This window comes from Papio anubis, chromosome 16, assembly GCF_008728515.1.
Source record: "Papio anubis isolate 15944 chromosome 16, Panubis1.0, whole genome shotgun sequence".
In the NCBI taxonomy this organism is placed as follows: domain Eukaryota; kingdom Metazoa; phylum Chordata; class Mammalia; order Primates; family Cercopithecidae; genus Papio; species Papio anubis.
This window is the reverse complement of record NC_044991.1, coordinates 63,621,526-63,635,666: the sequence shown is the minus strand read 5'-3', so window position 1 is coordinate 63,635,666 and position 14,141 is coordinate 63,621,526. Positions and strand designations below refer to the sequence as shown.

General features: G+C 52.4%; 1 protein-coding gene across 8 annotated transcripts in view; it reads right to left on the bottom strand.

Moving 5' to 3' along the window:
• The window catches only part of DLGAP4 (DLG associated protein 4), a 228,625-nt gene that overhangs the window by 70,257 nt on the left and 144,227 nt on the right, over nucleotides 1-14,141 (bottom strand). The window contains exon 1 of one of the 8 annotated variants that reach the window (XM_009216184.2): nucleotides 1,839-2,638. The exons of 6 other annotated variants lie outside the window; for them this stretch is intronic. In XM_009216184.2, coding sequence (XP_009214448.1) covers nucleotides 1,839-1,869 — 31 coding nt within the window. In that variant the 5' untranslated portion in view covers nucleotides 1,870-2,638. Of the gene's footprint in view, nucleotides 1-1,838; nucleotides 2,639-14,141 lie in introns of those variants that run through there. One more of the 8 variants, XM_017944848.3, reaches the window with a different exon arrangement.

Genomic DNA, 14,141 nt, shown 5'->3' with positions numbered 1-14,141 from the left:
CCATACCCAGCTAATTTTTGTATTTTTTGGAGCAACAGGGTTTTGCCCTGTTGCCCAAGCTGGTCTCAAACTCCTGAGGTCCAGAGACCCGCCTGCCTTGGCCTCCCAAAGTGCTGGGATTACAGGAGTGAGCCGCTGCTCACACAATTCTTGAGGGATTCCATGATTTCAGAATCAGTCTTAGGATTAGGAATGTTATTACCATTTTACGGATTAGGAAGCTGAAGCCCAAAGGAAAGTGACATCCCTAAAAGTGGGTGAGATGTGGGGACTGGGATCGTGCACCCCTCACTTCCAGGCCAGGGACCAAGCCCTTCTTCTTTCCCACTGCAAGTAGCTGAAGTAAAGCACCAAGCACAGGGCACACAGTAAAAAGGTCAAACGATGTTAGAGATTGTCATTATACACCACGGGCAGGTGATAACAGCATGACAGCGACTTCTTCAGAGGCAGTGCCATGGAACAGGACCCAGAAGTCCTGGCTCAACCCTCTGTGGGTCCTTGGTCCTTCTGGCCTCATCTCTTCATCTGTAAGACAAGGCACTTGAACAGCTGATCTCATTCTCTGCACCAAAGTTCTAGAACATCCTAAGCTCCTTGACAGAAAACCCCAGCTCTCTGCAGAGCCTCTCTCAGCTGAGGCCTTTGTTCCCCTCCTCTACAGGGGAAGCAGGAAAAACAGCCACGGCTCACAACTACAAAGTGACTTTATTCCAAGTGCCACTGTCCAAGCAGGGCCCACCCTTAAACAACAATGGGATGGAACATTGGAAAATCCAACTGTCCCCCAGCACAGACATCCCGATGGGCACGCCCACCTATCTTTACAAAGGGACTAACAAAGAGCAAGCAGGATTGGGGCCTGAATTAAGAAACAGCCGTCTCCCTGCTCTATTGGAAGGGCAGGTGCATTCCCTAATAACCAGGAGGCAGTGGGGAGGAGGTTAAAGAGCCTTGGACTGTAGTGTCCTAGGCCTGGATCCCTGTCCCAGCTCTGGCAGGAGCGAGCCAGCTGTTTACCCTTGGGCAAGCTCCTCTCCCTCGATGGGGCTGTTTAAAGACAAGCTGACAGTTCACAAAGCATGTCTACAGATGTTTCATTTGATCGTCATGACAACCCTGTGAGGCCAGCACAATCATCCACTTTTTACAGATGGGGAAACTGACACTTAGAGAGGACAAGGGTCTCACTCAAGGTTACACAACTTGAACCTGGCAGAACCAAGGCCCCAGAGGTTAGACTGCCAAAGCCAATCCTCGGGGTGGTCAGATTAAGAAGTCCTTTCCCTGCTCATCCTGAATCGAGTCTCAGCAAGATCCAGGCAGCACAAACCTTTGTTCACTTGCCCACTCTGGTGTTCTGCAAAGTTCTGGCCATGAACCCCACAACCCAGCTGCCTAGGAGGCTGACCACCGCCCCAAACCCCCCCTGCGAAATTTCATTACTCAAGCTGGCAAGAACGCAGCCCCCACACCCAGCCGGGGCTAAATAAACGTCCAAATGATATCACATCCTGCCGACTCCAAAATAGCCCGGCCTGCCCACAAGCGATCACAAAGTGCCAGGCCATGCGGGGCCAAGTGGGCAGGGATGCCCAGCCCGTGGTGCCCTCCACACACTCAAGCAACTAAAGCAGAAGCCTCAGAGCAGGAAGGCCCCCCACTCCCTCCTCCGCCAGACAGCCTGGCCCCTCCCTCCTCCCCCCCCCCCTTTGTGGGAGGCCCCAGAGCCCCCTTGCCCCAGCGCCAGCCCTTGCCCCAGCGCCAACCCCATGGAGCCTCGGCCGCGGCCAGCCTGCGGGCCAACTCCGGCCCGACCCGGACACCCCACCACTCACATTGCTTCAAGAGCTCCAGACACAAAGCCATGAGGGCCGGATGGGGGTCAGAGACCCAGAGACCCGGCAAAGATAGAAAAAGGGAGAGGGAGACAGGGAGCAGAGAGAAGGGGAGACAGGGGGCTGGGGCAGAAAAAGCAAGGGGGGGACCAAGGGCCCCAGGCAAAGAAGCAGGCTCAAAGGGGGACCTTAAGCGCAAGAGACACAGAGTGGCGAGACCACCGAAACAGATGTTGCGGCACAGAGGGGCAGGGAGAGCAAAGCAGGGGACCCCGATCCCAAGAAGTGGGGGTGCTTGAAGACCTGAGAGAGAACAAGGAGAGACAGCGACAGGCGACAAACCAGGCGACAAAGCACAGAAGGGCTCCTGAAGTCAGGGAGCTGAGGACATATTGGGGGGGTCCCAAGGAGAAAGACCCCAAGGGACCTAGGAGCTCCCAGTGGATATGGGGAATACCCAGAAGAGGGAAAGCCCAGGGAGAATGGGGGCTCAGAGGAGGCGAGACCCCAGCGATTTGGGGTGCAGAACCCCCAAAAGATGTGAAAGAAGCTCACGGGGAACCCTTGGGGAGAGTGGAAGGTGTTCTCAAGGGGAGCCAGATCGGGGAAGACGCTCTGAGGAGTCAAGAAAGATCAGGTCGCCGAAAGAAGACGGCGAGGGCTGAAGCCGTAAAGGATCAGGAGATGGGGAACGAGGAGGGAACTGCAGGGGCCGCGAACAAGGGTTTTCAAAGACAGCAGGCAAGGGAGGAGACAAAAAGCAAGCGGAGCAGGGGACAGACGGGACTGGCAGCTGGACAAGGACAAAGCACGGACGGACGAACCGGTGGACAAAGACAGAGGGGAAGAAGGGCAGAGACAGGGAACAGGCCAGGTGGGCGAGGGCAACGCCGATCGCAGAGACCGCAACTCGAACGGCATGGGCAGACAGGCGTCCAGGCTGAGGAGGCGGCGGCGACGACGTGGACCGGACAGACGGACGGAGTGACGGACGGACTGGCGGCAGCTGCGGCCAGCGGCGGGCACTCACCCTCGCACTCCGCAGCCCGGCCCGAGGGCTCGGTTTTGTACGCCCGAGGGGCGGGGGCCTCCGGGTTAAAGCCCGCGCCTGCCCCGCCCGCCGCCCCCGCGTCGGCGCGCGCGTGTCGCCAGGGACTCCCGGGCCGGGGCGAGGGGCGCGCGCAGCCCGCTTGGCACGTGGCCCGCCGCGCGCAGCCGGGCTGGTGCGCAGGCGCGCGGGCCGCCGCGTCCGGCCCACGCCCAGGCCGGCCGGCCCAGGAAAGGAGCGCGCGCCCACGTCGGCACGCGCATGCCCGAGGACGGGGGGCTCCGCCCCTCGAACCGCCTCGCCAAACCGGTTCCAGCTGGAACGCGACGCATGCTCTGTGCGGGAGGTGGACCGAGGCGGGAGTTCCCACCAGTTCACCCCGGCGACACCTCGCTGTAAGGGGGGAAACCGAGGCTCCGAGGAAGCTGTCCGAGGTGGCCCTCTCATCCCTGCATAGTCAGATTGGCCCTCCGATCCTGGCTGCTCTGCGTCCTAGGTGTTTCTAGCTGTCCTCGCCACTGCATCCTTCCTTTGCTTTGCTAACCCAGAGTGCTAGAGATTGGGTTCCAATCCCGGCTCCGCCTCTGGAGGCCTGTGTGATTTTGAACAACATCCGCATTCAACTTCCCTGAGCTTTCCATTCCTCCTGCGTAAAATAAAACAAGCACACCTACGATCTCATGGAGGGCAAAGTGACCACCAGCTCGAGCCCGGTTGGCAGTAGGTGGTGTCTTCACGCCTCCTTGCCTTCCCGGTTGCTGGCTTCTACCCCGTGAGTCCCCTCTCCTCAGTGAATCTGGGTCCTGTCACTGCCTTGTGGGCCTCATCTCTCCAGGCCGCACCTATGGTAGGTCTGCTAGACGCAGACCCAACTCTTGTTCATGATCTGCCTTGCTGGGTGACCTAGGCAAGTCCTTCCCTTTCTCGCATCTGTTTTCCAAAAAATGGAGAAAAGAATTTTTGACACATCAAAATATTTTGAGGACTGGCGAAGATGATAATATTTCCAATACCACTGTCATGGTTTTTGCATTAAGGTGTAAAAATAATAAATGGAACTGAGGGTTAGCCAACCATTTTGAATCCAGGCACTGTGCTAAGCACTTTGAAGGTCATAGTTTACTTCATCCTCAGTCACTGATGCTACGCCTGTACTATTCACTTTAAGTTGGTTATTTTTATTTTTTATAGAGACAATAAAAGCCTGTTGCTCATGCTGGTCTTGAACTCCTGGGCTCAAGCAATCCTCCCACCTCGGCCTCCCAAAGTGTTGAGATTACAGGCGTGAGCCAAGGTTGATTTACTTAGGAAAAAAATAAGGTACATTTGTTATGGGCCCGGACGACCCAAGGCAGCACATACAGCACAGGACGAAATATTATTCCACCTCCATCTCCACCCTCCCAAATTCAATAACACACTCCCTGTGTGACCTTGAACAAGTCCCTTTCCCTCTCTGGGACTCACCAGCCCTATCTGTTCCCTGGAGAGAAACTGGACCAAGGCAAGATTTTTCAAACTGTGGACCATGATTGACACCCTGAATAGAGATCACTGGGGGCACCAATTGAAAAGCAGATTCTGGACCGAGTGTGGTGGCTCACGCCTGTGATCCCAGCACTTTGGGAGGCCGAGGCGGGTGGATCACAAGGTCAGGAGTTCGAGACCAGCCTAGCCAACATGGTGTAAACTCCATCTCTACTAAAAATACAAAAATCAGCCAGGCATGGTGGTGCGCGCCTGTAGTCCCAACCATTCGGGAGGCTGAGGCAGGAGAATAGCTTGAACCTGGGAGGCAGAGGTTGCAGTGAGCCGAGATCACACCACTGCACTCCAGCCTGGGTGACAGAGCAAGACTCTCTTCAAAAAAAAAAAAAGAAAAAAGAAAAACAGAAAAGAAAAGCAGACTCAGGCCAGGCATGGTGGCTCATACCTGTAATCTCAACACTTCAAGAGGCTGAGATGGGAGGATCACTTGAGCCCAGGAGTTTAAGACCAGCCTGGGCTGGGCGCTGTGGCTCACACCTGTAATCCCAGCACTTTGGGAGGCCAAGGCAGGCAGATCACCTGAGGTCGGGAGTTCAAGACCAGCCTCACCAATATGGAGAAACCCTGTCTCTACTAAAAATACAAAATTAGCCGGGCGTGGAGGCACATGTCTGTAATCTCAGCTACTTGAGAGGCTGAGGCAGGAGAATCGTTTGAACCTGGGAGGTAGAGGTTGTGATGAGCTGAGATTGCGCCACTGCACTCCAGCCTGGGCAACAAGAGCGAAACTTCGTCTCAAAAAAAATAAATTATTAAAAAAAGACCAGCCTGGGCAACATAGGGAGACCCTGTCTCTACAAAAATTTAAAAATTGGGGCCGGGCGCGGTGGCTCACGCCTGTAATCCCAGCACTTTGGGAGGCCAAGACGGGCAGATCACGAGGTCAGGAGATCGAGACCATCCTGGCTAAGACGGCGAAACCCCGTCTCTACTAAAAATACAAAAAATTAGCTGGGTGCGGTGGCGGGCGCCTGTAGTCCCAGCTACATGGGAGGCTGAGGCAGGAGAATGGTGTGAACCCGGGAGGCGGAGCTTGCAGTGCGCCGAGATCAAGCCACCGCACTCCAGCCTGGGCGACAGAGCGAGACTCCGTCTCAAAAAAAAAAAAAAAATTAGCTGGGTGTGGTGGCATGTGCCTGTGGTTCCTCAGCTTCTCAGGGAGCTGAGGTGGGAGGATTGCTTGGGCCCAGGAGGTCAAAGCTGCAGTGAGCTGTGATTGTGCCATGGCACTCCAATTTGGGTGACAGAGTAAGACACTGTCTCAAAAACAGGGACAGGGAAGAGTGAGGATCCATATACAGTAGGCACTCGATTAATCAGGCATGTCCTAGTCCCAGGCTTGGTGGACCCCAGACAGGAAGCCTGCCTTTGGCCCAGCATCCTCTGTGGAGAGGCGCCTGTTCCAGCAGTAGGGAATTTTGGTTCCTCATTACTCACTCTAGGGAGGCCTCCTGAGTCCTCCCGTTATTCTCTGACCCTATGGCCCCTGTCCTGACCTCACTGTCACTTACCTAGACCACTGCACCAAGCTGTGAGTGACCTCTCAGCCTCTAATCCATCCTGCCCATGTTGCTAGAGGACTTCCCCTGCAAGTCCTGCAACATACCTTCATCACCCATGCTTGTACCTCTTTACCAGGACTGGGTGGCTCCCACGCACAGGGGACAATGGAGAACTCAGGGCTTTGAAGTCAGGCACACCCAGGTAGGAAACAGCTCCCTGGCCTACACGCTGCGTGACTTTGACCGTGATAGACAATCACCTTCTCTAGGCTGACGTTTGTGAAATATCTGTAAGTGTGTGTGTGTGTGTGTGCACGTGCAAGTTGGGATAAGTGGGATAGATCAGGAATTGCAGATGTATGTAACTCTTCTGGCTACAGCAGACATCGCGAATTGATGGTGGCACCTTTCTTTGCTTAACCAAATCTCAGAACTGAGCTCCAGGGATCAGAGATGACACGTAATTGAAGTCCATTTGCAATCTCTGGACATGATGGTCTTTGAGTTTCCTCTTAGCCCTGACACTGTGGGGACTAGATGGGTTGGGCTGACAAGAGCCTGTGGTGGAGTAAGGGGACGGGTGGGCCCAGGGTAGGGTTGGAGGACAGGGTTGACTGGAGGGTTGACTGTGTACTGCAATTTTATCAATCTCCCTTCCTGTATATGGAGTGTGGGGGCGTGGTTAGGGGTAAGAAGGGAGTCAGTCAGAGAAGAAACTGGGGGATGGAAGATGGGACAAAGTGGGGCAGGCATAGCAGCTGGTGACTGGATTGTCACCGATGGGAGGTACCCATGGGTCCCCAAACCAAGGCCTCATAACACAGATAGAGACTTTGAGGCCCAGGGAAGCCAGGGAAGGGCAGGAGCCCACTCAGAGTGACACAGATCTCAGAGTCCCTGAGCAAGGAGCAAGGGTGGTTCCCAGGCCTGGAGCCCATCCCAGCTCAGCCTAGAGCCACAAGCACTGTCAGGGAGTGAGCCCAAGTGTGTGTGCCTGTGTGCTTGCACACACTCAGGTGCAGAGAATGCAGCTGGCAGGAATGGGGGTACACCCCGCAGCCCACCACCGTGCCTGCCCAGGCCCCTGGCTGCCATCACAGCCTCCCTGTGATTCAGAGGGAGTGGGAGAGACATAGAAAGGGAGGAAGGGGAGGAGGGCGAGAAATTGAGAGGGAAGGAAGGCAGAGAGGGTGGGAGGGAGAAGCAGAGAACTGAGGGAGACAGACAGAAGGCAAAGATGGTGGGGGGAGAAAGAGGAAGAGGAAGGGAGGGTAAGCTGGAAGAAAGAGAGGGAGACGGGCAGAGTAAGAGGAGGGAGGGAGGAGGAGGGAGGCTGTTCTCCTTCTTTTTCTCAGAGGCACAGAGAGAGAAGAGGCAGGAGGCAGCAGACTGGGGAGTGATGGCACCCCTAAGCCCCCTTCTAGATAGGTCTTTTGGCTGGGGAGGGGCACGCATCCACAGCGGCTGCTTCTCCCACCATCCCAGCTAGAGTTGACCCCACCTGCCTGTCACCTGCCAGAGCTATTTCTGGAATGTGGAATCTGGGTCAGACAGGGGGAGGGAGAAGGGGACAGCAGTAGTGGCACTGGCAGTGGGGAATTGGCCAGGCACATGTGGGTGGGTGGGCAGGAAGGCAGCTCCTCGCCCTGCCCATGCCCTGCTTGAGAGGGGCTCTCACTGCCTCAAAACTGCCGCTCCCCCACATCTACCCACTGGCCTGCACAGATGCCTCTGTGAGAGGAACAGAGCCTTCATGCCCCTCAGCAGTGTAAGGGCTCAGAACAGCCCTGGGGGTGGGGACAGGACCTGATTGCTCACTCCTTGGAGACAGATGCTGAGGAGTAAGGGGGCAGCCTTCTGAGCTGAGCCTTCTGTCCCTGAGGGTGACCCTGCAGGGAGACAGTGGCTGGATGTGCAGTGGTGAGGATGTGCCTGTGTGTGCTGGTGTTTGTCTGTGGAGGGAGTGATTTTGGGCAGGCTCGCCATATATGGTTGTACAAGTTTTATACTGATCAAGGATGCTACATATCGGGGTGGGGGGAGCCATTCACCACACAGACATAATTTAATTATATAATTATTATGACAAATTTCTGGCAAATGGAAGTAAAGGACCTTATTCCAATAAAAAGTGTGACCTGACAGTTTTTCAACAGATGGCAGTTAAGTGTCTTAAGGAGTGCCCTTTCTTTCTTTCTTTTTTTTTTGAGACAGAGTCTCACTCTGTCACCCAGACTGGAGTATAATGGCACGATCTCGGCTCACTGCAACCTCTGCCTCCCGGGTTCAAGTGATTCTCCTGCCTCAGCCTCCCAAGTAACTGGGATTATAGGTGCCCAGCTAATTTTTGTATTTTTACTAGAGATGGGGTTTTGCCATGTTGGCCATTCTGGTCTCGAACTCCTGACCTCAGGTGATCCACCCGCCTCAGCCTCCCAGATTACAGGTGTGAGCCACCACGCCCAGCCTCTTTTTTTCTTTTTCTTTTCTTTCTTTCTTTTTTTTTTGAGACGGAGTCTCACTCTTATCGCCCAGGCTGGAGTGCAATGGCGCAATCCCAGCTCACTGCAACCTCCACCTCCTGGGTTCAAGTGATTCTTCTGCCTCACCTCCAGAGTAGCTGGGATTATAGGCACCCGCCACCACACCCAGCTAATTTTTGTATTTTTAGTAGAGACAGGGTTTCACCATGTTGGCCAGGCTAGTCTCGAACTCCTGACCTCAGGTGATCCACCTGCCTTGGCCTCCCAAAGTGTTGGGATCACAGGTGTGACCCACCGTGCCCCGCCTCTTTTTTCTTTTTTTAAAGACAGGGTCTCATTCTGTTACCCAGGCTGGAGTACAGTGGCATGATCATGGCTCACTGCAGCCCGACCTCCCAGGCTTAAGCAAATCCCACCTCAGCCTCCCAAGCAGCTGCAATCACCATGCCCAGCTAATGTTTTTATTTTGTAGAGACGGGTTCTCACTGTGTTGCCCAGGCTGGTCTTGAACTCCTGGGCTCAAGTGATCCTCCCACCTGGTCTCCCAAAGCATTGGGATTATGGGTATGAGCCACTGCACCCAGCCTCTGTTTCTTTTTAGACAGGGTTTTGCTCTGTCACCCAGGCTGAAGTGCAGTGGCTAACTAAAAAAATTTTTTTGTAGAGATGGAGTCTCACTATGTTGCTGAGGCTGGTCTTGAACTTCTGGCCTCAAGAGATCCTCCCACCTCAGCCTCTGAAAGTGCTGGGATTATAGCACCATGCTCAGCACTGTACCTGGCCTGAGCTTGCTCCTTTTGGATGCATTTGTTAAAGACTTACAAGACAAAGGAGCCGAGCATAGTGGCTCATGCCCGTAATCCCAGCACTTTGGGAGGCCAGGGCAGGCGTATCACTTGAGGTCAAGAGTTCGAAACCAGCCTGGCCAACATGGTGAAACCCCCGTCTCTACTAAAAATACAAAAATTAGCCAGGCATGGTGGTGTATGCCTGCGGACTCAGATACTTGGGAGGCTGAGGCAGGAGAATGACTTGAACCTGGGAGGCGGAGGTTGTAGTTAGCCAAGATCATGCCATTGCACTCCAGCCTGAGTGACAGAGGGAGACTCTGCCTCAAAAAAAAAAAAAAAAAAAAAAAAAAAAAAAGACTTACACAAGAAAAAGGCCAAGTGCAGTGGCTCACGCCTGTAATCCCAGCACTTTGGGAGGCCAAGGGGGGTAGATCACCTGAGGTCAGACGTTCAAGACCAGCCTAGCCAACATGATGAAACCCCATCTTTACTAAAAATACAAAAGTTAGCTGGGTATGGTGGCACACCCCTGTAATCCCATCTCCTTTGGAGGCTAAGGCAGGAGAATGGCTTGAATTCAGGAAGTAGAGATTGCAGTGAGTTGAGATTGTGCACTTCAGCCTGGACAACAGAGCAAGACTCTGTCTAAAAAAAAAAAGATTTATAAGAAAAGGAGGAACTCAAAAGAAATAGCTAGGCCAAGTGCCATGGCTCACACCTATACTTTTACAAGGCCAGGGTGGGAGGATCACTTGAGCCCAGGAGTTCAAGACCAGCCTAGTAGAACATAAGGCGACCCCATCTCTACAAGAAATTTAAAAATTAGCCAGGCATGGTACTGCATGCCTCTGGTCCCAGGTATTCAGGAGGCCGAAGCAGGAGGATCACTTGAGCCCGGGAGGTCGAGGCTATGGTGAGCTATGACCATGCCACTGCACCCATGCCTGGGTGACACATGGAGATCCTGTCTGAAAAAGTAAAAAATAGCTGATCTTCAAGGAGTGTTTAGAGGAAAGGGAAGGAGACCAGAACTTGCTCAGTTGGAAAATAAATTTGTCAACTCCAGCCCCTCTAGATAGTAAACCATTCTCAAATTAAGATACAGCTTCATTGGGTATGGTGGCTCACACCTGTAATTCCAGCACTTTGGGAGGCCAAGGCAGGTGGATCACCTGAGGTCAGGAGTTTGAGACCAGCCTGACCAACATGGAGAAACCCTATCTCTACTAAAAATACAAAATTAGCTGGGCGTAGTAGCGCATGCCTGTAATCCCAGCTACTTGGGAGGCTGAGGCAGGAGAATTGCTTGAACCCAGGAGGCGGAGGTTGCGATGAGCTGAGATCGCGCCATTGTACTCCAGCCTGGGCAACAAGAGCGAAACTCAAAAAAAAAAAAAAAAAAGATACATCCTCAGGGCAAAGATCAAACCAAGGTCATGGCCAGTTAAGATGCAGTATGTGAACAAGATCAAATCAAAGTGTGGTTATAATATCTCTTATTAACACTCTAAAAATAGTAGAGCCAGGCGTGGTGGCTCACACCTGTAATCCCAGCACTTTGTGAGGCCGAGGCGGGTGGATCACTTGAGGTTCGACACCAGCCTGGCCAACATGGTGAAACCCTGTCTCTACCAAAAATACAAAAATTAGCCAGGCATGGTGGCGTGCGCCTGTAGTCCCAGCTACTTGGGAGGCTGAGGCATGATAATTGCTTGAACCTGAGAGGTGGAGGTTGCGGTGAGCCAAGATCGCACCACTGCACTCCAGCCTGGGCGACAGAGAGACAGACTCTGTCTCAATCAAGCAAGTAAGCAATCAATCAATCAAGATACCAGGTAGCAGATGCTATTATCTGTTCAAAAGGGCCTACAAAAACTTAAGGGCACGGTCCCACAGAAGACCAAAGTAAGCATCAAGTCAAGAGAGAGGCATGACTCAAAAACAATTATGGGTGTGGTTTTTGGCACCTGAAATTACAAGGAATCAAATACATAGAAAACTCATCAAATGTTTGAGGTAGGTGCATGGGTAAGATTGACCAGCTTAGGCTAAAGGGAGTAAGACCATTCAAGATGCAAAAGACATCTAGTTCCCTAACTTTCTTTAGGAAGGAAGCAAGCTAAGAAAGGTGTTCCACTGCCCAAGGCTATATTCTCCAAGTCTTTAGAAGTGGCCAAAAATGCTGATGGAGAAGTAAGGGCTTTCAGAGAGCAGAACCAAGAGCTGTGGAGAACAACAGACTAGAAAATCAACCCCAGGGAGAACTTGGACCTTATCAACGCATTTGCCCAACGCATTTGCCTTAACGCATTTGCGCAACAGTTGCTCAGGACTTCAGAACTTCAGAATTGCTGTGGATCAGTAAGTCTCTGAACCTCCATTTTCCCCTTTTCTGAACAGGAGTGTTAACTGCAGTTATCCTGTCCCTGTTTCACCAGTGTATGCTGTGTGGTTGGGGAGGGTTAGACTGTGGGGTAGATAAATAGTTTCTTTAAAAAATTAAGTCAATTGTTCAACAGAAGCCACATCCAGACCTGACATAGATCTTAAGAGTCTGATCCAATCTCATGATTTGATGAGATTTTTGGGGGTCTTGGGAATAAACATTTTCTACATGGAAAGGGCATAAGTAAATACAGTCAAGACAACGGATCATGGAGCACTGAATTGTTGACCCTGATTCTTTTTTTTTTTGAGATGGAGTCTCGCTTTTGTTGCCCAGGCTGGAGTGCAATGGTGCAATCTTGGCTCACTGCAACCTCCACCTCCTGGGTTTAAGCGATTCTCCTGCCTCAGCCTCCCAAGTAGCTGGAATTACAGGCAGGCACCACCACGCCTGGCTAATTTTTGTATTTTCAGTAGAGACGGGGTTTCGCCATGTTGGCGAGGCTAGTCTCAAACTCCTGGCCTCAAGTGATCCACCCGCCTCGGCCTCCCAAAGTGCTAGGATTACAGGCATGAGCCACCGCGCCCAGCCAAAGCCTGATTCTTTACCCCTCCCTGTGGCCATACCCTTTGCCATATGAATATAGTTTCCTACACAAAGGTGAGCAGGTACTTCTCCATCCCTTGTCTACAAGCTCAGTCATATGACTTGTGTTAGCCAATAGGATGTTAGCAGGTGTGACATAAGCAGAGGCCTTGAAATGTGCTTGTTTGGTTAGTTAGGCTTGCTCTTCTGTCTTCTGCCATCACCATAAGGAGAACATGCCCTGGCTAGACCACTGATCCCAGGAGGACCCTTTGGTCCCAGGAGGAGGATGAAAGACATGTGGAGCAGAACTGTCCCAACTGACAAACTTGGGAGAAAGAAATAAATGTGAATTGTTGTATTACGCTGATTTTGTGGTTGTTTGTTATGCAGCATAATTGTAGCAAGAGCTGACCAATACAGGGACCCAGGCAGTATTGGGACAGGTAGCCCATCCCCTGTCTTCAGTCCATTCATGAGTGACTGGGGTTGGAAAAACTGGTGAGGGATGGTTTATTTGAAGAGAATTGCTAGGGGTGCTGTCTATCCCTCCAGGCCCACTTAATGCTTAGAGAACTTCGCATGGATGTGAGGATATGGGAGATGTTATCCTTCACCCAAGGCCCCTTTGGAATTGCAGCAGTGTCTGGGACAGCCTGGGAGAGCTCTTCTGGATTTGGAGGACACAGAACCTGGGCCTCAGCTCCTGTTTGGAGACCTTGAAGGTGGAGAGGCTGGCAGGGCTACTGGTAACAGCAGGACTAGAAGGAAGGCTGTAGCAGGCCAGTCTATACTTTCAGAGGCTGCAGTGGACCAGTCTATACTTTCAGAGTCCCATAAGGCAAAGGCCCTTGTTTTCAAATTCATTAAGTGGTCACCAAGAGGGAAAGTAGGGCTGGAGTTGTCTTCAAAGGATTCTACCCAAGATGCCTGACTAGCAGAGCCAGGTGCCCTAGCAGAAAGAAGCTGAGTGGGGAGGAGGCAGACTGCCAGATGGAGAAGCTGAGGGGGAATAAGAAACAGTGAGGTGAAGGAAGATTGCCCATGCCAGGAAAGACAGCACTGGGGACCCTGCAGGGTGAGAGAAAGAGCCACCATGTGGCATCAGAGAGTCCCAATGCCAGACAACACCTCCCTGGCCACCATCCCTTCCCAAGTGGAGGAACCAGAAACAGACAGAGGTGAACAAGGAACAGAGAAGACACCGATCGCCACACCCAGCTCCCCGCTGTGGGCTTCCCAGCTGAGGTCAAGCCCTAGCCGTGGGTGTGTGACATTTGCGGTGGACAAGGATGAAGTTTTGAAATCAGACCAGATTGGACCCTTACTAACTGAAAACGAGACTGTTCCTTAAATATTAAAAGTGACTGGAAAAGTTCAAGGATCTGCCCCAGATATAACCCACTGGCAGGGCGGGGAGATCAGACAGGGTGCGACAGGCAATAGTGAGACAGTTGTTTCTTGCTCTGCCTCCTGCAAATAGAAGTTCATTCAGTCAATAAATTGGTTACCTGTGTATAGAATATCTATGGGATTCAAGTTCATTTATTTACATCAAACACGGGTTGAGCACTTGAAGCAGTGCCTCTCTTCCTACAACAATCCAACCCCAATTGCTTTTTTATTTTTTTTTTGAGACAAGGTCTCGCTCTGTTACCCAGGCTGGAGCGCAATGGCTCGATCTTGGCTCATTGCAACCTCTGCCTCCCGGATTCAAGCGATTCTCATACCTCAGCCTCCCCAGTAGCTAGAACTACAGGTGTGCACCACCACACCTGGGTAATTTTTGTATGGTTAGTAGAAACGGCGTTTCGTCATGTTGGCCAGGCGGGTCTCGAACTCCTGACCTCAAGTGATCTGCCCACCTTGGCTTCCCAAAGTGCTGGGATTATAGGCATGAGCCACCACGCCCAGCCCCCAATTGCTTTTGATTTTCAGGAAGCTGAGAACCAATAACAGC